General features: G+C 35.1%; 1 protein-coding gene across 2 annotated transcripts in view; it reads right to left on the bottom strand.

Annotated features, from left to right (window-relative positions):
* The window catches only part of LOC118193394 (mannan-binding lectin serine protease 1-like), a 60,000-nt gene that overhangs the window by 5,442 nt on the left and 30,351 nt on the right, over positions 1-24,207 (bottom strand). For both annotated transcript variants that reach the window (XM_035364475.2, XM_035364474.2), the window contains exons 4-11: positions 23,581-23,765; positions 19,726-19,929; positions 19,486-19,647; positions 14,365-14,568; positions 10,479-10,631; positions 9,790-9,937; positions 5,200-5,408; positions 904-1,188 (exon numbers count right to left, since the gene is read on the bottom strand). In XM_035364475.2, the coding sequence (XP_035220366.1) occupies positions 904-1,188; positions 5,200-5,408; positions 9,790-9,937; positions 10,479-10,631; positions 14,365-14,568; positions 19,486-19,647; positions 19,726-19,929; positions 23,581-23,765 (1,550 nt within the window). The remainder of the gene's footprint in view (positions 1-903; positions 1,189-5,199; positions 5,409-9,789; positions 9,938-10,478; positions 10,632-14,364; positions 14,569-19,485; positions 19,648-19,725; positions 19,930-23,580; positions 23,766-24,207) is intronic.

Here is a 24,207-nt window from a genome sequence, read left to right as displayed (position 1 = left end):
TATCTCTCTTCTTTTTATGTATAATTTCTTCATGTAATGTAATTTTGCATTTTTAATAAGTAAAAATGAAGTATAAATTTTAAGACATATTAAATTTCAGCCATGTGTATGGTTATTCAAGTTTAAATATTTCCTGCCACTGGCCTAGCACATCCCAGTTTTGAAATATAATGCAGATTATGCATTCTAGTACCTGAAAAATGCTGAGCTGGGAAAGGGTAAGAGGAAATCCTGGTTATTTTATACCTCATTTGAGTCAAGTGACTTCATTGCTGTTACCTTTTCAACAGACTTCAGAAATAAATAAAACTTAGACAATCCTACATATTGTCATTTGCCATTTTTTTACAGTCATTAAATATATAAAAATTTATTTAGAAGCTATCAATATTATAACCAATATAAAAGAAAGTAAAACTAAACTCAGTGGTGCAACAGCCCTAGTGGGCCATTGCTAGCAGTGCCCCGATATATGCTTTCCTGACCCTGGGCCCTGGATTGCTTGAGCATATACCCTCAACTAGTGGGTCAGCTTGTCACAGAACCCGGTGTTTAGTCCTCAAACGAACTTGGTATTAATTTTGTCGACCCACTGGAAGGTTAAGTCAACTTTGCTCAGTCCTGGGATGGAACCTCGAGCCTGTGGAGCTTCTGCACAATGTGCTAGCCACAGCCCCTTCCCCCCAAGTAAAAACCTATATGATTAGTTGTTGAATAAATTCGAATTTAAGTATTCCAGTTCTATTTTTTATGTGATACGTAATTCTTTTTAGAGTCATTCTAACTTCATTTAAGGAATAACAACAATCAACTGAATTTATAATAGAATTAATAGTAATTAATTCAAATTTGGTTGTTGGTACTACTTCTAGATGTGAGACGCAAAAATTAATTAATACTTACTTTCCTCAATATTTGCTCTCTTACTCACTTGAAGAAATGCAGATGCTCGTTTCTGGCAGTTAGCTGCTTCATCAAAGGCTACACATGTATAAATTCCTGTATCCGCAAGTGTCACTTTGTCCAGGAATAGAAATCCGTTCTTTAGAAGAGTCATGTGTTCTTTTCTTTCGAGTGGCTCTCCATTTCTTTCCCATGATAATTGCACATGTGTTCCTGCTGCTAGGCATTCTAGATGTGCAAACTCGCCCTCCGCAAATGAAGAATCCTTAGGAATTTTTCGAAATACTACAGAAAGAAAAAGGGGAGCTACTTTATTCATTAAGAGTTAGCATTTTGAAGTTTCAAGTGCTGTTCATGTTTTCGAATGATGTATCAAATTTCTACTACATATGTAATGCATTATATATTTATTTTTCATTGTATTTGATGAGTCGTATGCATTTTGTTTAATTACAAATCACTACTTGCACATCTTGCATTTAAAAATCAGCAATCAACCAGTTTGTTAATATTATTAGAAATGACTGCTGTGTTTTTTTTCCCTTTAAAATGTGAAAAATGTGCTATTTTGTCAGTTAGTTCTTTTTTATATCTAAAAAATATCAGAATAGATGAGTATAATGATGCAGTTACCAAAAAAAAAAAAAAAAAAAAAAAAAAAAAAAAAAAAATGAATATTCTGTTTATTACTATGAAAACTACTGTCTCAATTGCTTGTTTTTAATTAGATCAAATGTTGCATATACATTTAATTAGAAAATGCTACACATATATTTTCTTGTTTGAAAACATTCAAAATACTTTTAACTATTGAATAGCTTTAACAACAAGGCAATAAGTGCATTTTAATGTTGTCTAAAATTATAGATGGAAGTTCGCCATAAACTGTAATTCTCTCATCTTATTATCATGTTCAGAGTTGGAAGAACTTTCTTTAGAAAGCAGGAATAATAGCAATATCTGAAAACATCTGCAAATATACTTCAAATATTTTATAAACACTTTGCCAAACCACAAATTTAAAGAATTTGTTGTTTTCAAATTACTTTCTTTTAATAATTATGTAAATCCTGAGTCACATGGCCAAATTAAGTGCTGATATTAATGTCCATTTGTGTTGTAAACATTACACGTTGAGCAAAACAATGATTTCAAACCTGAAGCAACAGTCATAAAGTTTGCACTAACCCATGCTGTAGAAATAAAAGCAGATAAAATCATTGTTCATTTCGACGTTAAGCATGGATTCAAGAAATTTCTAATTTTAAACATTTGTTTCCGCCAATGTAAGAAATGTGTGATTTTCCTACAATTCGCTAAAGAACTCCAAATCAATATCTCTGGATACGCGCACATGCAAGCCACGATGGGAATTAACAAGCAGACCACCTTGTAAGAGAAGCAGCATTAGACTCTACACACAACATATCGACATAAAAAATGGATAATATATCAAATTTTAGACACATTTAACAGCAATGCAGTGTTGCAAACTAGCAACAAGAATGAAATCGAACAGATCAAGGATGCAGGATATATATGTTCTATCTCTCAGTCAACTCAAAAGGTATATCCAATAATTCTTTACTCTGTGCTTTTTTCACACTTTATTATTCATGGAAATATAACATCTAACAATCAATGTGGAAAAGTAGCATGCCAGATCATTATGTTTTTGATTAAAATTTAATATACATTGCTTGAGGGAATTATATTGCAGCATATGAAAAATATATGCTCAATGTAACTTTCCTCTATTTTAAAAAAAACATAAAAATTCATGACAAAACTTACAACTGTGGATCTAAAGACCTGTGCTAGGCATAATATGTAAAATTTGCATGTAGCTCACTACTGTAGTAACATGCATATTCTAAGATATAGTACACCATATAATTAATTATATTAAAAAAATCAAGAACTTAAACACTTCAAGCAGACACTGTGGCATGCTTCAAATTCCTAGGGATATATAACAATAATAGAAAATAAAAGGGACAGATATACGTATATCTCCCTTTCTACTGGGCCGATTGACGAAATTCAAATTGCGTTTTTCATGTCTCGAAAGCGCGACTTAGGATATATATTAGATTTATATATAGCATTGTTCTAACATAGGTATTTTGACATAAAATGGAATTTTGTCTGAAATAACATACCGACTTTTTCCATATTTCGATTCTATGATTCAAATTATGCCTAAATATTAAATTTTGTAAAATTTGTTGCGAAATTTACGGAGAAATTCACAAATTTATCTTGGCGTATTTTTTTCAGTTGCGCCAAGAATAATTAACTTGGCGAACTTCTTAATATAAGGCAACCAATTTTCCTTCCCCTTCCATTGTGCAGGAACGGGAAAAAGTGACATCGTTCCTACCTTTTTACATTGTCCATGAGCGGAAAAAAGTCGCATCGTTCCTCCTTTCAAATAATATTAACAAAGTGCTTAAACCATATTTGATGTTATTATCGCTTTCAACAAATATGCCAAATTTCAAAACGCGCCAATATAAAAATTCACGTATATCTTCGGAAATTTTGAATAAAAATATTAATTGTTTGCAGGTAAAAATACATCTACTTTACGATGATGGTAAAAATTTTATAGATTATGACTAAAAAAATTTTTCGAAAAATTTATAAAAATTATTTAAAAGTACAAATTTAAAAAATAAATCATAAAAAAATGGGCGAATAGTATTTGCAACGAACCTAAATTTCGAAATGTGAAAGGAAGAATCAAATAACTTTAATAAAAAAAGAGATATTAATAAATACATACTAAACTCAATTAACATTGAAAAGCTAAAATTTCGAAATCTAATTTTTTAAAAAATTATTCGCGTGATTTTTGCGAAACTTGCAGTTTGGCGTAATTTGAGTCGTAGAATCGAAATATGGAAAAAAATCTGCATGTCATTTCAGAAAAAGTCCCAATTTGTGTCAAAAATACCTATGTAAGAACAATGCTATATGTAAATATAATATATATCCTAAGTCGCGCTTTCGAGACATGAAAAGCGCAATTTGAATTTCGTCAATCGGCCCAGTGGAACAGGAGATATAGAACTATCCCATTTTTTTTCGCAGTGTATATTAATTGCTCGAGACATATATCAGAAATTTTGCAATATTGTCAAAATAGACAAGAGCAAACAATGCTCCACTCTCTAATTGTGCATCGAATGATGTTCTGTATGACGACATAATTCGAATAGTTAGGTTAGATTACTGAAAAATGGCAAAGCATGAGAGGGCTCTCTGCCTAAGGTTATAGATGCCTTGGTGAAGGACTTTTAAGAGAAGTGGTTCGAAATCATGTTACAAAATCTCAAAAACCAACCATACAACTAGCCTATTCTCTTGCGATTGCAAACTTTATTTTCACGAATTTGTTGTTTCCTTATAAGGTGTCCTGAAATGCATTTATCCTTTCACCCATAATGCAGCAGTATGATAGGATTTGGTTCTGAAAACTATCAATAATTCCCAGTGCCATACTAAATTTTTCATTATCTTGCAATTTATGCTTTGCAATACCTTTATGGAATACAGTAATGCTACAGGACTTTACCTGTATCACTAAAGTTAAAGTCTTGGCATAAGATGTTTCGATGTCGGTTTAAAGCGAACCTAACAGTTCTGTTATATATGGAGTCACGTATATTAGCAGCTATATCGCCAGTCATTCACGTCTAGAATATGATTGCTTGTACTCGAAACTATTACTGATGCATGTTGAATCCGCACGGGAATGAAATGTCAACGCAAAATATATACCGCTAAATAACTATGCGTTTAAAATATCCATGCCTTCTCAGGGATATGAATGTGGGCCTAACGATATGGCAGTCGGCGCAATGCGAAATAGAATGGCATAGAAAATGTAGGTGGTGATGTAGAAAAAATAGCATATGGTTGAAGAAATCAGTTTAATTCTAAAAATAAAAGTATTTATAAAGATTTTGTTACATATTATTCATATGTAATATATTATTTAAAATAAAATTTTACATAAAATAATATTTATTATATTTAAAAATTTAATAAATGTTGTTAGTTCTATAACTCAATACATCTACTGCATTCAACTGTTTCTCATGCGGACCAAAAAAATTAATAACAGAAATGTCTTGATCTACGACATATTTTATTTCTCCTGAAAAGTTATCATAAAAGTAGAAATAATTTACCTACATTTAGGTAAGAAAATAATCTTATAGATGGCTATCTTGAAACCATTTATAAATATTATTAATATTAAAAATCACTTTCGCAAATGGCACTTACCTATTTCACACGTTGAGTTACTGCTACTTGATTCATTTTCAAGGCGCACATATACATGCACAGAAATGGTGTCGTCAGGGGAAACAGCAACGCATGTATACATGCCACTCAAATGCTGATCCATTCTTTGTATCCAGAGGGTACCATTAGAAAGCATCTTTAGGCCTGGCAATGGATTTCCACCAGCAAGAAAATGATCACCTTTCAGCCTAAAAATTACACCATAATAAATCACTATTTTTGTTAAAAGTATACAGCTTTAAGTATAAAATTATTTAAAAAAAAAAAAAAAAAAAAAAGTTATTTATCTGAGCTACCTTTTTTGTAACAGAGGGTAATTAAAAAGAATGAAAGGTTATTTGTTATCTATGTGCAGGAAAAATAACGAAATTTTATTTAAGTACTACGGAATTTTCGCATTTCTCTGTGCGCATTCTCTTGGTGCATGTGGTAGCATGTCCAACTAGTAACTGCAAGATCGTATTTGGCTTAGTACCGTTCTGTCCTTTTCTGATTCATCCTCAGCTCCAAATAATGTCGATTTACCCACTGCACCCCCATCCATCCCTCTTTCCTTTTCATCTGCTCCTCGAAAAATCACTTTCTGTTACAGCAAGCGTCTGCATTCGTCAATTATAACGTTATAGACGAGGTGACTGTTAAACTTGCTTTCAAATGTTTTAGTTTTCAGTTTCTGACATTTATTAAATATTTCATAAAACAATTTAATCTAAGCGGAATAAGGAACTGAGGCATGCTCAAAATACATATATCTGAGGATCAGATATACGTATTTTGAACATGTTGAGGTTTTGTAATAAAGTGCTCATTTTTTTTAGTTTCATTTCTTTTTAAAGCAATATAAATATAGTTCCATTGCTGTGAAAGAAAATAAAAGTCTAATAAATGAATGATTAAAGCCAATGCACATGTTTTATAAAAAGCATAATCTCTTTAATCGCTTAAATGCAACCATCCAAGGTTTTAAATGTTTTCTGAGTTTTGTGGATGTGATAGTCTTATAGAGGTGATACTTAGTACAAATGTTTATGTGCTCAAAAATACTGATGTCCTTTAGAAGTGTCACCACCAGAGGGTTCAGTAGAATTGTTTTCTAGTAGGTAATACACTGACTACCAATAAGTATTTGGACACCTGTGATAAAAAAGAAAAACTAACTTTATTGAAAATCAATAGTTGGTAGAGCCTCCACGAGAGGTAATTACAGCGTGGACCCTTTGGGGCATACTTTCCACAAGTCTTTGTATGACAGCTAGTGGTATTTTCTTCCACTCGGCTTGGAGAAGACATAGAAGTTCCTTCACCGATTTTGCACGGGTAGTGCACCCCTGAATTCGGCGATGCAACTCGTCCCAGAGGTTCTCGATAGGGTTCAGGTCTGGACTCTGGGCAGGCCAGTCCATTCGATGAACTCCATTGGCACCATACCAAGCCTTGGTTAACGTAGAAACATGACAACTGGCATTGTCGTCCTGAAAGTAACAGGGGTCCAACCCGTATAACTGCCACAACGTAGGAAGCACATTGTCATCCAAAATAGTGCAGTAGGCATCGGAGTTGAGCTTACCATGAATGGGGACCAAGGGTCCCAGCCCATACCAGGAGAAACACCCCCAGACCATAATTCCACCTCCGCCGAACTTGACTGTTGGCACAATGCATTCTGGCAGGAGACGTTCTCCAGGTAGACGCCTGACCCAGGCCCTGCCATCCGAACGGTAAAGGATGAACCTTGATTCGTCACTGCAAAGAACCCGTTTCCACTGATCTACGGTCCAATTTCGATGTGCTTTGCACCACATTAACCGAGCAGCGCGGTTGGACTTTGTGATCAAAGGCTTATGGGCAGCAGCACAACCATGAAAATCAAGCAGATGTGCTTCCTTACGGATGGTATTCATTGAAACAATACTCCCGGATGCCTGTTGAAACTCCTTGCAGATGAGGGCCATCGGTTGGGTGCGGTTCTTCCGAATTTCTCTGGACAGCACTCGTCGGTCTCTATCTCCCAGTTTCGTTGGTCTGCCGACTCAGGGCACATTCCGACAATCAACGCTCACCTTCCACTTCTTAATCACATAAACCACTGTCGATTTTGGGTACTTCAGATCGCTAGATAAGTCCCTTAAGGATCGGCCACATTTGTGATACCCGATAATTATACCTTTCTCGAAATCAGAGAGCTCCGAACTGCGAGGCATCTTGCATGCTACTAAAGCCGATGCTGTTTCCTACACGATATATACCGGCGGAGTCCGTGAAATACCTTAGGACCGCAGATATCGTCATTTGCATAGGTGTCCAAATACTTATTGGTAGTCAGTGTAGAATTAATATAATCTATCAGTTAAAAGTGGCTGTTTATTCTAAGAGAGATAGATATAAGAGCAATGTACCTAAAATTTTTCTTGCACAATTAGCTGTTATATAAATTTGTTTTCTACAGGTACCCTCTTCCTAAGGCCAGGTTGTGGTACGTTTGTCCTGTGGCGTACACCTAGATGCTAATCAAATTTTCACCATATACTCTGCGGAAGTTCACATCGAAGGTTTCAGTGCTTTTTCGATTCAGACGGCATGCATTATTTCTTAGTTTTTTTAAGTGTAAGAAAGTATTTAATAGATCGACTACGCAGTTTGAAGTATTAAGTACGCTTTCGAAAATCTTACAGATCTTGATTAGAGAAGGAATGTTACACAGTATTTCAATACAAATTTATGGGATGAGTCGGGCACAATGCAGTATCTCGAAGTTTTAGCAGTTAACCGCTACATGTCAAATGATTAGATAACCTGACATTACACCCTCTATTTTTTCCCTATATTCGAAATGCAATTTTATCTTTGCATATTCGAAGTCTTTAATGATTAATTTATTTACAAGTAAAATCATACAAAGGTACTGAATATATCTGCGAAAGCATTTCTTTGATCAGATTTCTCATACAAATCCCAATAAATCACTTCATATGCCATAAATTACCTTGTTCAGTATGACTTCACTATGCTATTCATTATATTGTATTTATATTATAATGTTAAAAATACAAGTTCTGCTATATTTTTACTACAATGTATAATATACGTCTGTGGTTCTTAAATTGTGCACTTTGGCACGTTAGGGCACCAAGGGTGGTTTATTTGGCCGAGCATCGAAATATTTCAGTGCTTTTCGTAGACATTAAGCTTAGTGCACATAGTTTTAGAATTGGACCATCGATGTGCTGATGTTATGATAGAAAGTATACCTAACAAACACTATACAACCTATAGTTTTGGAAAGTACTTATCAGGTATATCAGCTGATTTGGAAATTACTTTCAAGGAGGTAACGGCAATAAGTTTGCAATGAGATTCAAAGCTCTTTCACAACCAAAGCTCCATCTGAATTAATTTCGGTACTCTTCTGTTATCAGGACGGGATTCAGAAATGTATGTATGTATGCACGTGTACGTGTGTGTATACACACGTATGTAGCCACATACGTACATAAACACGTCCATCTACCTACATGCATACATCATATATTTCTGAACCCGATCCCGATAACAGAAACCAGAAATAAAGGTATATAACCTTTATTTCTGGAGAGGAAAATGTTATTGAACTTTCTTTGAGACACTGCATCGAAGACTCAATTCGACAGCAGGGAAATAACTAAATTTTGGATATCATTAAAATATAGTATATAATTCATGTGTGATATCATATTTGAGAAAGCAAGATTTTCGGCAGTTCATGTGATAAAGCAACTATTGTGAAAAGAGATGAACGTGGAATAAAAGTTGAGATGATTATAATCAGGCTGATTCCAAGATTTCAAAAAATATGCGAAGTAAGAAGGCTCACCCTACCTACGAATTACGATTCATTTATTAAACGCTATGATTGTTCAAAATATGCATAAATTTAGTTTATTTTAAGCAAATTTCTGAATTTGAATTATGAGTTTCATTCATTTTTTTAAGTTTATAAGATATTTTCTCTTTCCTTTTTGCATGCTGGGTTTCCTAATCCCCAGTCGCCCTTTAAAAGGGGAATATTTTCTCCCTCCTTTCCGCATGCTTTCGTGGTGTAACGGTAGCACACTCGGCGAGTATTTGAGAGTCTCAAGTTCGAGTCCCGGCGAGGGCATTGCTCATTTTTCATATCTCCTGCTTTAAAAAATCCTATTGTTTAACTCTACAAGTTTAACTAACATAACCATAGCAGATGCTTGTTACTAATTGTTTGGCAAGCCTATGTTTTGACTTCGATCCGCGGGGAGAACATTTTGATACATCAAGGGCGCTACGAAACGGAAGTTTTTGGGAACTACTGGTGCATGTACATCATCGAGTACGATACAGAATTAATAATGTGTGTAGCATTTTAAATTAAACAATACTCTCAAATATATTTGGGCACAGGTGTTACAAATACCTCTTATTCGCGATTATGAGTCTTAGGAGTATTTTTATACCTCTTAATAATATTAAGATTCCAAAAGATCTTGCCAAATTTTACTGAGATTCATCATTACATTTCTATTTCTATAAATGACTACTTACCACAACATAATAACTTACCACCGTATTCTTGCATTTAGATCACGTGCACTACAGTGCATCATGTGCGAGGATCCTTTTGATAATGTAGCATTCTGAGGAATATTCAGAAATGAATTCTTTACTGCAGTAGAGCCCCTTACATTTTCTGGACGTGCGTTTTCTGTATCTAGAATAAACAACGACTTGAGTTCAGAAAGGTCAAACTTTATATGAAATACTGCACTACAAATTACCATGATAACAAAAGAGAGAGGGGGAGAATTAGAACGTTTAAAAATTGCTTCTAACTATAATCTATATTTTCTCAAACTTGGGCGTTATTGGCCAGCGATGAGGCTGAGAATTGAGAAGGCGCTACTTGTCTGAAGGGCAGTAAAGGAGCAATGACAAAAATGTGGGCAATATGAAGATGCTTGCAAAATATGGCTGCTTAAACGCTTTTTAAGCGAGCAATTAAACATGCATTTTTCTGTAAAATTATTGTAGTTATGTATATTTTTAAGAATCCTATCATTCATGAAAGTTGATCTAATCTGCATATACTTTCATTATATACTACTTTACTATTCACTATTTTTATCAGTACTTTTTTTTTTTTTTTTTGGAGGGAGAAGAAGATTCAATCTATTTGAAAAGTATTCAGAAAATAATAGACTGTTTATTAAAATCTAAAACATGATTAAATTTGATGAATAACTATTACTTACCAGTCTCATTTTTGAGGAATTGGTATCTAATTTTAAAACCTGAGAACTCTGCAAAATCATCAGAACGGAAAATGAGCTCCACTTCGTTACCTCTAGTAGTCAAATTTTTAGGTTCATTCCCTCTTCCACAGTACCTTCCAATGGTGCTAGAATCTTGCAGTGATGAAATAAGACCTGTTAGTTACATTTTAAAAACAATAAAGTTCTTATGTCCATGCAATTTATTTTAACGTTATCTAAATATCGCTTTACTTTGAGTCTCTATTATATTTATGCTCTCATCTTGTATATAATATACTTATCTGACTAATTAAAGAATGCATGTGTGTTCTTTTGTAGAGGACAAATTTATATGTATTGCCTTTGCGGTATTTTTTCCAATATACGAACACGAACGAGCTGAAGTTTTTCTTTTTCTCCAAATTGATCTTTTTTACTTCCTTGTTTTTAATGGGGACCATTGATGTTTACATTTGAAACAGGAGGCTAGTGGACTTGTTGCCAATCTAGGGAAACTTAGCTTCGCAACAACAAAGATAACGCATTCATTTATTATTGCCAATTAAATCATGCTTAATTCTTTCTGGAATTTTTTCGAGGAAATAAGTGTTTAAGATTTACTTCGTAATTTTTAATATAGATATTTTGAGTTTTTATGTATTTTTGCCTTCTCGCGAAGTGCTAACTGAATTAATTAAATGAGAAATATTCAATCGTCTGTGAAAAACTGTTTCTTTTTTGTTTTGTTTGCTTAATTTCTTTTATACATCATTCTAGCTTTATTATAGTATTTGAATAGAATATGTGGCAACGATTAGATAATTCTATTCTTTAAATGATATAAATTTTGTGCATTATGAGTTATAATATGAACGAAATATATAAGTTAACTGTTATATAATTATTAATACTGTTAAGTGAATCTAGCGCCAGAGTGTCGCTATGGTAAACAAATACTAAAGTGAATTTTAAAGAATGCATTTATTCTATTGTGGTTTATGCGCTGTCGGCGAAGTAGATTTAATTCAATCCAATAAGATTAAAATGAAATGCAGGAAAAAATGCGTATAATTTAATATTCCAATTTAATATTCCAATACAAGGAAGTTATGTGGTGTACACATCAGATTTTTTAAGATTAACTTTAAAGTGTTCGAAAACAATTTTATCTAACTTTGTTGGGCAGTATGATGTCCAAGAATCTAATTAGTTGAGACATTTAACACTGTTTTTGTACTATTTTAAACCCCTAAAATATATAGTCTACATCTCAGAATTCTGAGGTAAGAGAATCAAAATGATTTAAACAATATATCCCTTTAAGCATTTTTTTCCTATGCATGATGAGTAAATTGCATCCCTATCGAAATCCGTCAGTTAAAAAATATATTTAATTTTGAGACATTTTCGCAATTTAATGCTCAGGATAGTAGAATTTCTTTTCCTTAAAAAATGGTTGCAGCTTCTTCTGCAGATAATAGTAAATCTCAAATATTCATACTTCACTTAAGTCACCAATGATTTTACAATTAGAAATGCTTGTTGAATTTCATTTGATAAATTAAAAAAAAATTGGATCCATAACTTGAATTTAAGAGCAGTTTAATGCACAGTATGGTTACTTGCAATATAAAATTAAAATTATTGCTTATGTTCTATAAAAAGTTCGCAACTTTTTATCTCTCTCCAATATGGTAATAGCAAATGTATAAATCTTCATTTAACATTTTGTGTCTAGCTTTTCAACAAGTACCTAAGCACGTTTAACTGGACTTTATTTTGCTGCGCATTCATTTTAGTTAACAAAACTATGGTGTAAGTTATAAAAACTGCGAAGACGCTTTGATAGTCAGTACGAAGACAGGAAGCTAATTAAGGAAACTATGGAAGAGGTAAAACTAAGGAAGTTTATTTATGTACAGTCAAACCTCATTAAGAAATTCTTTTCGGCCAGTAAAAAATGATTTATGATCTGGAGTTGTAAAAATAGTTTTTTGTGGGAAGCAAATAAAATAAATTATTAACACTGATTCTCATTAAGCATTAAAAATAACGTTTAAGGCATCTACGTTAAAGGGTAATGTAAAATAAGAATTGACTACCCTATCGGCATGGTGGTAGGTAAACTAACTGCTACAGCCTTAAGCTCGGGCTCGAATTCCGAACATGGCATAGATATTACTATGCTATCTTCGGATCTTAGTGTGTTTGGAGAATAAAAGCACTTAATCTTTTCGAGCTAAAAGTTTTTTCGAGAGATTGCTGGTAAGGGAGCGGAGGATAGGAGCTCCTTGGATCGGTCTACTGGGCTATTTGCATCAAAATTTGGATATTTTCCTTTTCTTACGGATGTAATTCGATCGCCCTCTGTGGTATCCTTGGTCAACGTTTTTGGTGGTGGTGGTGTTGTCTTGTCCATGTAATTCATGGAAGAATAGCTGCCAGAGTCTCAAGGAGGCTGGACTTCTACTTCCACCCTAATTTTGAGAGACAACACCCCGGAGGGGTTGGTCCGAAGTTCTCCTACCCCTCTCGCCTACCACCAAACCACACGAGAAGATTTTTGAACCGCCATACATTTACAGTGCCCTCTTGGCGCAAAGACACTATAAATTTACAAATATCCATGCCTTCTCCCGGATTCGAACCGGGCCCGCAGTAGGCTTCGCTAGGCTGTTCCGTAGTAACCCTTAGGTACCGCGTCATGCAGCAAAAACTCCAATGTCACGGCGAAAGCCAAGTTCCATAATTAAGTAAGGTTCGCTAACCGTCTGCTATACCGTCCGGGCAGCGTTTTTGCATATGAAAAGGCTAAATGACCGATGGGTTTCGACCACACCCGATAAATGATTTAATCTGAAACTGCCCTGTCATTTGAAGCAACTAGCAAAATAAGAAATTTTGAAACTAATTTTTCGCTTACGGTGCAGTTACGGTGTAATTATTCGTTTAGATCGATACAAACGTTTAATTTTATATATAATTTGATCTACATTTGATTTGTGACCTTCTGATGTTGTTTCCTTAACAGATAACATACACTATTTAATGATTACCAGAATTTCCATAACGCCTTTCGGAATTGATTTTTTTTTTTTTTTTTTTTTTTTTTTTTTTTTTTTTTTAAGAAAGTGTCTTGCGTCACTTTTAGAAGTTCCATTGTCCTTATTTCCTTTCCCAAACAACAACATACCGACCACTCCCGAAAAATCAAATGACTCTGGTAACATCTGAACATTTTTTATGCTTCAGGATCTAGCGATAGAATTACAATAGAAACTGTAGTAGAATTTGGAAACAAATGCGTAACCTTCCTACTTATGGAAATTGGTATCTAAAATTGTTTTACCTTTTGACTGACAGATTTACTGAATTGGTGGATTTTTAAAGATGATACAGAGAAAAGTAACCGTTGTCACAAAAATTTAGAATCATGAAGAAACCTGCTTTCTTTCTGAGAGTAAATAATTTTATTCGCATCATGAATTTAATGTAGCGTGACAGCAAAATGAGAACCTCGAAAGAGACTAAATCAGCAGTATTGATAACATCGAAATGAAATAGGAATTTATCGACACCAAAAGAATATGACCTATAATGAGCAGAGTGAGCTACTATCCGGTCACATGATAATGAAGTTTAACTGCATGAGGAAAATCAAATTCATTTATTTAATCTAATGATTTTTTTAAATAAAGAAACTTATAAATTTGAGTTTTTATATACTATGTCAGAAAAATGAATCAAAGCGAGAGCTATAAAATATTAACTGTTAACAATAAAACCCGACTTTTTTTAATAAGAAAGAGTATATTTCTTATTTGTTGCGAATTCATTATTTTGATATTATTACAAGTTTCATATATTACTTAAACTCTTAACTTACTTGATGGAGGACCTTCTTTGATTTGCAGATAATCATACGTACAATTTGCTTCCATTTCTAACTGCAGTGCATCAAAAATTAGAAGTATTGTCTCTCCCTGAGGAGCCTGCAGCCATATGCTACAATTAGAGAAACTTGGATAATTGGAAGGATAATTTGGACTAGCAATAGTGCCATTTCTTTCATCACTTTCCCATAAGCAGTCTGTGAAAATAAACTAAGTTAAGAATGCACTCCTAAAATATTTAAATGAATAAACTAAAAATAATTACTGAATATTTTTGGATTATGTAACGTTTACTGCATTCTAAAATTGCTAGAATGTTACGGGAAATTGAACAAGATGAAAATTTACGGCATCATTAACTTTCGATACATTTTATTTCTCAATTGACTTAAAAATATGAAACGGCATATTAAAATATAGACATAAGAATTCAGTATCTCGTATTGATTTCAGTTAGAAAAAACAGTATATGAATTTGTTTATTTCCTTTCAAAATGCTGTTAGCTTTTCCAATTAAACTTAAAGATAAACATGACAGATGCATTTTGCTAATTACACTGGTGAAATAAATTAAGCGCATTTGCATATTTTGTTGAATTGCGTGAAAAGAACTGAACTGAAAGAAAAACCACTACTTCTAGATAAAAATGCAAATCTTGTACGGCAAATACGTAAGCGTACATGTGTGTGTAGGCGGAGCCAGCAGAAAAACAGGCTTTATAAGCGTGAGGAGGGTAAGGTCTTACCCTCCTCACGCTTATAAAGCCTGTTTTTTCACGCATTGCGTGAATGCTTGCCTGTACAATAGTTATTTTCCGAATATATGGAAGTCTGCTAAAATGATAGTGATCCCAAAGCCGTGAAAGAATCTGACAAAAACGGATGGGTACAGGCCCATTAGCCTGCTGCCCAGTATGGGAAAAAAACTTGAAAGAATTGTCCTTAGCAGAATTCAACCACACCTGGATAAATTACCACTTGAACAGTTTGGATTCAGGAAAGCCCTATCCACGACGAAGCAACTGGTTAGACTTAATGAGTTCATAAGTAGTGCACTGCACAACAAAAGATATGTTGCCTTACTCATGCTAGACGTGGCGAAGGCGTTCGACCGCGTCTGGCATGAGGGGTTAATTTATAAATTAATCAGTTTGCAGTTCAGCACTGAGTTAATCAAAATTATTCACTCGTTTCTTTCAAACAGAACATTCAGTATTCACATTGATGATAGCACTTCAGATAAGAAGCAAGTACAGGCTGGGGTCCCTCAAGGATCTATTTTAGGGCCCGTGCTCTATTTATTCTACGTGGCAGATCTACCTGCAGAACATCTAGATCATAATTTTTTCATGGGCTGCTACGCAGACGACACAGCTTTTGCCGTCAAGTCTGGGTCGCCAAATTTTGCGATTAAGAAACTTCAAAAATTTATGCCGAAACTTGAAACCTGGTGCGCCAATTGGAAAATTGCAATTAATGCGGATAAATCTAAGCTTATGATTTTTAAACAGAATAAAATGAATCACCTATTAACTGCACAACTGTTGTTATTTGATACTGTTGTACCAGTTGTAAAAACTGCTACTTACTTAGGTTTAAAATATAGTGCTAATTTCCTTTGGAAAGAGCATATAAAATGTGTCAGAGGTAAGACTATTGGAGTAATTCAAAGTCTTAAGCCGCTCCTGTCTGCGACCTCCAAATTAGACATCAAGAGGAAGAGACATATTTATAACTCCATTATACGTCCTATTTTTGCGTACGCTTCTCCGGCCTGGGCAACAGTTCAGAAAAAGGAGTTGAACACGCTACAAATTATTCAAAATAAAGTACTTAGAATGATAACAAACGCTCACTATTATGTCTCGAATCAAACCCTGCACAATGATCTGAAAATGGAATCTGTAGAAACATATCTACACAAAGCAAATAATAAATTCTTCAACAAGGCACAAGAATGCAACCATATGACCGATTTAAATGTATTAGATTATGTAATTCTTGAAGAAGATGCTGCACTTAGACCGCTCGCGGCCCACCTCGCCAGGGACTTAAATTTTCCCACGTAAAATTATCATGATGGGAATGCACAGTGCCTGTATATATTGTATATAGTGTATATAGTGTATTTTATTTTACTTCTCATTTATTATTTGTATGCTTAGTTTGTATGTTCTTTTCACTTGTTTTTATGTAATAATGTATGCTTATGTTTAATTGTTATGATATATATTAATTCAGATGTCATGATTGAATCTATTGGATTCTGTCTGTGTCTTCTTTTATGATACAACACAAACATATCATACAGATCCTCACGGCTCCTGCTTTGCAAATTTCTTGATGCGCGCGCCACTCTTTGGCTTTGCGACTCATGGTCGCCCCCTGTAACCACCTTTGACCTCCTAGAAACTTGTCATGAAAAATTCAAAGTCATGCGCCCTTCGGGCTTAATTTTCAAGAGCCGGATAAGTTGCGCAGCTGCGCGACTCTTTGGCAATAACCGTGCAGACTAGACTAGACTAGACTAGACGAATTGCGTTCGCTAGCACATCTTGACGAATTTCTTGGTGTTATCTTGCAGCAATCGGTTAAATTCACATCGGAACAGTAAAAATGAGTAACCACCAACGTTTAGATGATGGAAAGAGGTGGGGAGGCAGGCCAATCGCAAGTCCAGATATGCAAAGAGTTTAATTTAACGCGCAGCGTTGTATGTAACCTATGGCAAGAGCTCCAGGATACTGGATCCATCGAGAGAAAGCCTGGGCAATGTCGTCCAAGAGCCACGACGGCCAGAGAAGATGGCTATTTGTCCATTTTATGTAGGCGTAACAGAAAGGATACAGCTTCTAAGATCTCTCGGGACCTGTATGCAGCCACAGGAACCTGTGTAACAAGGGTGACTGTTTTCCAAAAAAACTGAATGACAGAAGTTGTTTGCCAGAAGACCGGCTATTTGCGTCCCGCTCACGTCTACGGACAGGCGAGTCCGATTAGCATGGTGCAGGCAGCATGGTGATTGGAGTACGGAGCAATGAGCGACCGTTTTGTTCACCGACGTGTCCCGTTTTAGCCTAAACACCGATTTTAGCCATACTTTCAAATGGAGAGAGCCAGGGACCTGCTACCTTCTCTCCAATTTCCGCGAAATGGCGGTGGCGGTGTAACAGTCGGGGGGGGGCAGGCATCATGTTAGATGGCCGCACATCTCTCCACGTCTTTGACAGAAGCTCTGTGACTGGTTTAAGGTAAAGGTCTTGGTAGGGATGAGGTCTTGGAGCCCTATGTTTACCTTTTCCGGGATGCAATGCGCCTCGAGTTTATCTTACGAGACGATAATGCGAGGCCACACAGAGCTCGTCTGCTCGACGAATTTCTCGAGAGTGTGGATGGATTGGCCAGTCAGGTCTCCAGATCACAGCCCTATAGAGCATGTCTGGGACGCTCTGGGGAGGGCAATTGCAACTCACAACCCTCTTCCGAGAACTATCCAGGAACTGAAAACAGCCTTGCTGAATGAGTGGGACCAATTGCCACAGGCACTGATAAACTGCCTTATTTCCAGTATGACATCACGCTGCGAGGCCTGTATGGCTGTAAGAGGGGACCATACCCCCTATTAACCCATTTCTTTTGTGTCTTCTGCAACCGCTGTTTTAGACCTTCAGACTCCCATGAGTGTTACACACGAACATAATTCTATCAACCTATGTTCACACCAATTTTTATTATTAAAATCTGTCCAGTAGTTCTGGAGATCAGAGATCAAATATGAAAATTCTCTTAATTTCTTACACCAGTGTAGTAAATGCAAGCTTTAAATATAAATCTGAGGAATATTTATGATAGATATTATAAATTTTTATAGTATTAATTAATTTATTTTTACAAATGCCAGACATTTGGCCACTAAGCCAGTAGTCTTGATTTTGCTTCTCAGTACTTAAGAACAATAGAAGTAAAACATAATAGTGCAGTGCATTCGTCAGTATGCTTTTTGTAGTAATAAAACATTGGCAGGATATGGGTACTTGCACAAGGCAAATGGATTGTATCTTTGAATTCTGATAAATACATTCTTCACTATATTCATAGATTTTAACAGCTGCCAGTTTGAAAAATTCGGTGATTGGGGCACAATTTGAGGTCATGTTGTAAGGTATTTCTCCCGCCTTCTTAGCATGCCTTCGTAATGTAGTGGTCAGCACGCTCTGCGCGTATTCGAGAGGCCAGTGGTTCGAGTCCCGGCGAAGGCGTTGCTCATTTTTCCATCTCCTACTTCGAAGTAACCTAAAGTCTCAACAGTGCTACCCGAATTAAAAGGTGGATGATCGTTCTTCCCAAATTCCGAGTCTCCCTTTAAAAAAGGGAGTATATAAGGTATTTCTCCCGCCTTCTTAGCATGCCTTCGTAGAGTAGTGGTCAGCACGCTCGGCGCGTATTCGAGAGGCCCGTGGTTCAATTCCCGTCGAAGGGGTTGCTCATTTATCCATCTCCTGCTTCGAAATAATCTAATGTCTCTACACTGTGAAAGGTCTTGGTGTATTTTGAAGCCTTGCATCTTGTTGTAGACTGGCTATTGTTGCATATCCCCATACATGTGTTATAGTACGTAATGATGGAAAACTTAAAATTCTTTTGCATAAGATAATATTGTTTTTTTCACAAGGTTTGTTTTTCGTAATGAATAAAACCTTTAAATTGGCAAGGTTGAAGTTGGAGTTTTGAAACGTTTTCAAAATGTAGCCTGATTGTAAACTTGTTATCTAAAGTGACACCAACGCATGTTGTTTAATTTCTCCACTCAATTTCTTCTTCAAATAGCACTCTGTTGATTGATTTGTCTATGGATGTAAATTTTCTGAAAACCATTGCTGCTGATTTCCGAGTATTTGCAGTTATTTTCTAACCGTAAATAAATTTTAAGAACAACCAGATGATTCTGCATTTACTTTTGCGCAATGTTTATATATGCATGTTGGAAGAAGAATAGCTGAATCATTAGCAAAGAAGGCTAACTGAAGTTTTAAATTATGAAAGATTCAACTAAATAACTATAGAACAATTATAGTTAATTTATTTGTCTTAGTATTCAAAGTAAGCAAGCATACCTCCAATGGGTGAACTTCTTTTGTCAATGGAAGAGTAGTGTGCTCGGTAACCTCTTTTATTGACTGATTCATCCGAATGAAAATGTATAAGCAAAAAATTATTTGAAGATTCAAATTTTGTTTCACTCAAATGAGAGCAAACACTTCCCAAGACAGGAGAATCTAAAAAGAGAAACATAATATCAAGACTCTGAGATACTTTGAATTAATTAGCTGAAGAATACAAAGGACTGCGCTTACCTCGGGTTGCCCCATCAAATATTTTTACATAATCAAATGTGCAATTCTCTCCATATTCGAGGTCTAAAGTATCAAAGAATAATGTAATCTTTTTATTTGAGTTGACAGTAATTAAAGTCCAGCAATCTATACTATCTGGATAATTCTCAGGAAATCCGGGACTTCTTAAAACACCCGAGCCTTCTGTCAATGATGTCTGACAATCTGGAAAATATGCAAGAAAACATTATTCATTTTACAGTACAGATTATTGTATTCTGTATTGCAAAGTGAATAATGCTGCTGAAATTTTTAATAAAATTTAATATCATTTTGAAGAAATAACCTTCAATAATTTTTTAGTACACTCAGCACATGCAAAACTCAAAGAGTCACTAGTACTCAAAATATAATGCATTTATTCAGCTCCTAAAATATACCTCATCAACATCAGCATGCCGGCCAGAGAGCTCTGCTTCTTGAATGTCATAGTACCAAACTTTCACAGTGTCATATAATACAACATTAGTATCTAAAGCTGTATACAGTGTCTCACAAAAGTGATGGGACTATTGTGCTTTACAAAAGGAAACTGTAATAAAATAAATTAAAAAAACATGTAAAATTTTTTTGTGGGTGTGTTTCATACTGAAATTTAGTAAAAATTATTACATAACATACATTATCTCAAAATATTAAAATATTAATTTAATAAAAATACAATTGTTTAGAACGGAGCAAAAAATGGCTCACATAAGTGATGGAACACCATTAGACACTACTACGTACTACAATAGAAATATTTTTTGGGGTTTTTATTTTTACTCAAAAGCAATTGGCAATAATTTATAAAATCGTCTGCAGTATTTCTCTCCAGTTTTTTTTGGAATTTTTGTGCTTTTTAGCTCTGTGCAGCCATGAATGCTAAACGAAAAGAATTTTTGCCTGAAATTCGAAAATTAGTTATTAATTTGCATATTGAACGTGGAAAATCTATGAGAGAAACTGCTAAAACAGTTAACTTGAGTCATTCAACAGTTTTCAATATCATTAAACGATATAAAAAGAATCATATGATTCAGGATAAAAGACCTGGCCGACCATCAAAGCTATCCAATGGAATAAAGTGAATTATCGTTCGAAATATTAAAAAAAAATCCAAGAACGGTTGCTCCTAAAGTTACTACTGATTTACAAGCATTGTATGGAGTAATTGTTAATCCTGAGACTATAAGAAGAGTAATTCGATCTGCTGGATATCACGGTAGAGCAGCCAGGAAAAAATTCTTCGTAAGTGAAAAGAATAGAAAACTCAGACTGGCTTTCGCAAAATAACATAAATAAGAATTCTGATTACTGGAATGAAGTTATATTTGCTGATGAGAGTAAATTTAATATATTTGGTTCTGACGGTAGAATCTTTTTGTGGAGAAAACCCAGGGAAGAATTTCGCAAACAGAACTAGGTGCCAAAAGTAAAACGTGGTGGAGGAGGAGTTATGGTATGGGGGTGTATGTCGTCCGCTGGAGTTGGTAATCTTGTTTTTATTGACAGTATAATGTATCAGTACAAGTATATTGACATTTTAAATCAAAATTTGAAATCTTCAGCACGAAAATTTAACCTTCATAACGATTTTAAATTCTACCAGGACAATGACCCCAAGCACACTGCTTTGAACGTTAGACTCTGGCTGCTGTATTAACTGTCCTGAAATAATAAAAACACCACCACAATCTCCAGACTTAAATCCCACAGAGAATATTTGGCAAGAATTGGAATCAAGAATTCGCAAACACAGCATTTCTTCAAAACAACAATTCAAATCGGTGCTTCAAGAAGAATGGGGTAAAATAACTCCAGAAATCACAAAAAAATTAGTCGAATCCATCCCAAGAAGATTAAATCATGTTTTAAAAGTAAAAGGAAATCCAACAAAATATTAAAATCTTTTAAAAAGTAAAATTTTTGGATAAATATTTGATGGAAAAGTAAGTGTCCCATCACTTATGTGAGCCATTTTTTGCTCCGTTCTAAACAATTGTATTTTTATTAAATTAATATTTTAATATTTTGAGAAAATGTATGTTATGTAATAATTGTTACTAAATTTAAGTATGAAACACACCCACAATTTTTTACATGTTTTTTTATTTAATTTACTACAGTTTCCTTTTGCAAAGCACAAGTGTCTGATCACTTTAGTGAGACACTGTATATGATTTGGTGACATTCCGTAGCTGACTTTTTTGCAGCAGAACTGGAAGTAAGTGGCGGTTCTAATCTGGTAGCGTGATAGTTCCATTTTAAGTAAATGATGGTTAATGATAACGTTATAACTTGTACTTAATGATAATTTTTTTTTACAAATTTCACAACACAGTGTTCTAAAGCAAATTTCTTTCTTTCAAACGGCAAAAATCGTTTGACAAAATACTATCAAACACGCCAACGAGAACTTGTTTGCGCAGGCGATATTTGGTGGTGGGAAACTTTCGTTAAAACTTGATACAAGGTAAATTTCATATAAGCAGGCTTGTGAAGACATTAAAAATCAAGATCTTTGGCCAATAGATCTTCTTGGTCAATAGAATGTTCTTCACAGGATTGTAGTCAAATATTTCGAATGTTTTACTTGATTTTTAAAAAAGCCTAATTTGTTAGAAAATTCGAAAAACAGCATTAGTGAGGCAACCTAGATTATTGACATCGCTAATGTGATACACCTTTGATAATACGAAACTTTAATTTCTTTTGTATCTGGAAGTCGAAATTTTTCTGTAATTTGTATGAATGATGCAACATTACACTTTTATATACTGAATATCCCACTGTGCCTAGGTTGTGTGCTGAAAGTTATGCTTAATTTTATGGATAGACTTCCTAGTTAAATGCCGTGCTTAATACCGGGTGACCCATGATAAACCGAACCGGTCATGAAACACTTCATTTACTTTGAGTTCAGTTTATCTTGGGCCACTCGATTTAACAAATATTCAACATCCTGAAATCACTTATAACAATACTTAAGCGATATTTCTCGAAAATACGAAGCAAAACATACTATATTCATCCCCTTGCCAATAGGAGTAGTAACAACCTTTACGAGACCATTATTACGGTGTCCTATTCTCTTGAAAGAAGAATGTGTGTATGTGACTATGGCAAAGCCTCGAGGGCTATCTGCCTAAGGGGAGGGATGCCTTCGTGGAGGACTTTCTAAGGGAAACTGGCTCGTATACACGTTACACATGGGGAAAACCACGAAAACACTCATGCAATCAGCACCTTTGCGGGATTCGAACCTCTGACCGAACTACCAGTGTTCAGCGACGTTACCGCTCAGCCGCTGGTGGGCCCAGAACGAGAAGAAAAAATATAGCTATTCATTGGGGGCGAGTGTTTTCAGTACAGCTCTTAAGTAAGCTGAGTATATAAGGTATTTTTTCTCTCCTTTCTGCATACCGTTGTGGTGTAATGGTAGCACACTAGGCGCGTATTTGAGACGTCCAGGTTCGAGTCCCGGCGAGGGCATTTGCTCATTTTTCACGCCTTCAGCATCAAAATAACCTAATGACTCTACAGTGACGCTCGAGCTAAAAAATGGTGGTGGATAAGGATTCTGCGCAATCAGAATTTGGCGATTGGGCTCCCTAATCCCCACCTGCCCTTTAAAAGAGGCAGTGATATATATTTTATCCCTCTTTTCTGCATACCTTCGTGGTGTAATGGTTAGCACATTCGGTGCGTGTTCGAGAGGTCCAGGTTCGAGTCCCGACGAGGGCATTGCTCATTGTTCACGTTTTTAGCATCAAAATAGCCTAATGACTCTACAAGTGTACAATATTTTCTATCCATCTATTAAATATTGTTTACCTTTTTGAGTCTGCGTGAAGTAGTCAATAGCAAAGCCTTTATCCTCATAGACAGGATCAGAATGGAATACAAGGAGAAGCTTGGAAGAGTTTGTCTTTAATACTCTGTCATTGATGTTGCCACAGAAGGGGCCCAAAGAAGGTGCAAGCGTTGAGGCCCCGAGGTAGACCTGTAAGTAGTCCAGTCTGAAATGAATGGGACCGATATTACTCCAAGTAATTCATTAATTTATACCTCTGGCGGGAGAACTATCAGGTGGGCTCGATGTCGAATTCTCAAAAAGCATCTTTCGCCTTCATATGTGAGCTGAGTAACAGAAGAAACTATTTTCAGAACTGTACGCAAAGCGTTTGGTAGTGCAAAGTCTTTTACATCATGAAATACTGTGAACTGTGTGTGTGTGTGTACGTCTGAAAAAATAATGTTTCCTAAAGCAAACTCTGGCAGCTTTTTTCAATAAATTCAACAAATCGAGCCCTACCGACACCCACCAAAGATGTGTTTCAAAGAACATTAACAATACATGATTGTAGTTAATTTCGAAAAAGGTTATAATTTAAGGATTTGTTTAATTTACTAGCTTAATATATCAAGATGAAAAATTCTGGAATTAGTTAACATAAATTA

Source organism: Stegodyphus dumicola, chromosome 8 (genome assembly GCF_044657685.1).
Source record: "Stegodyphus dumicola isolate Sdum_Otavi_A_Nest chromosome 8, ASM4465768v1".
In the NCBI taxonomy this organism is placed as follows: domain Eukaryota; kingdom Metazoa; phylum Arthropoda; class Arachnida; order Araneae; family Eresidae; genus Stegodyphus; species Stegodyphus dumicola.
The sequence above is the reverse complement of the archived record's forward strand: the minus strand, read 5'-3'. Positions and strand labels throughout refer to the sequence as shown.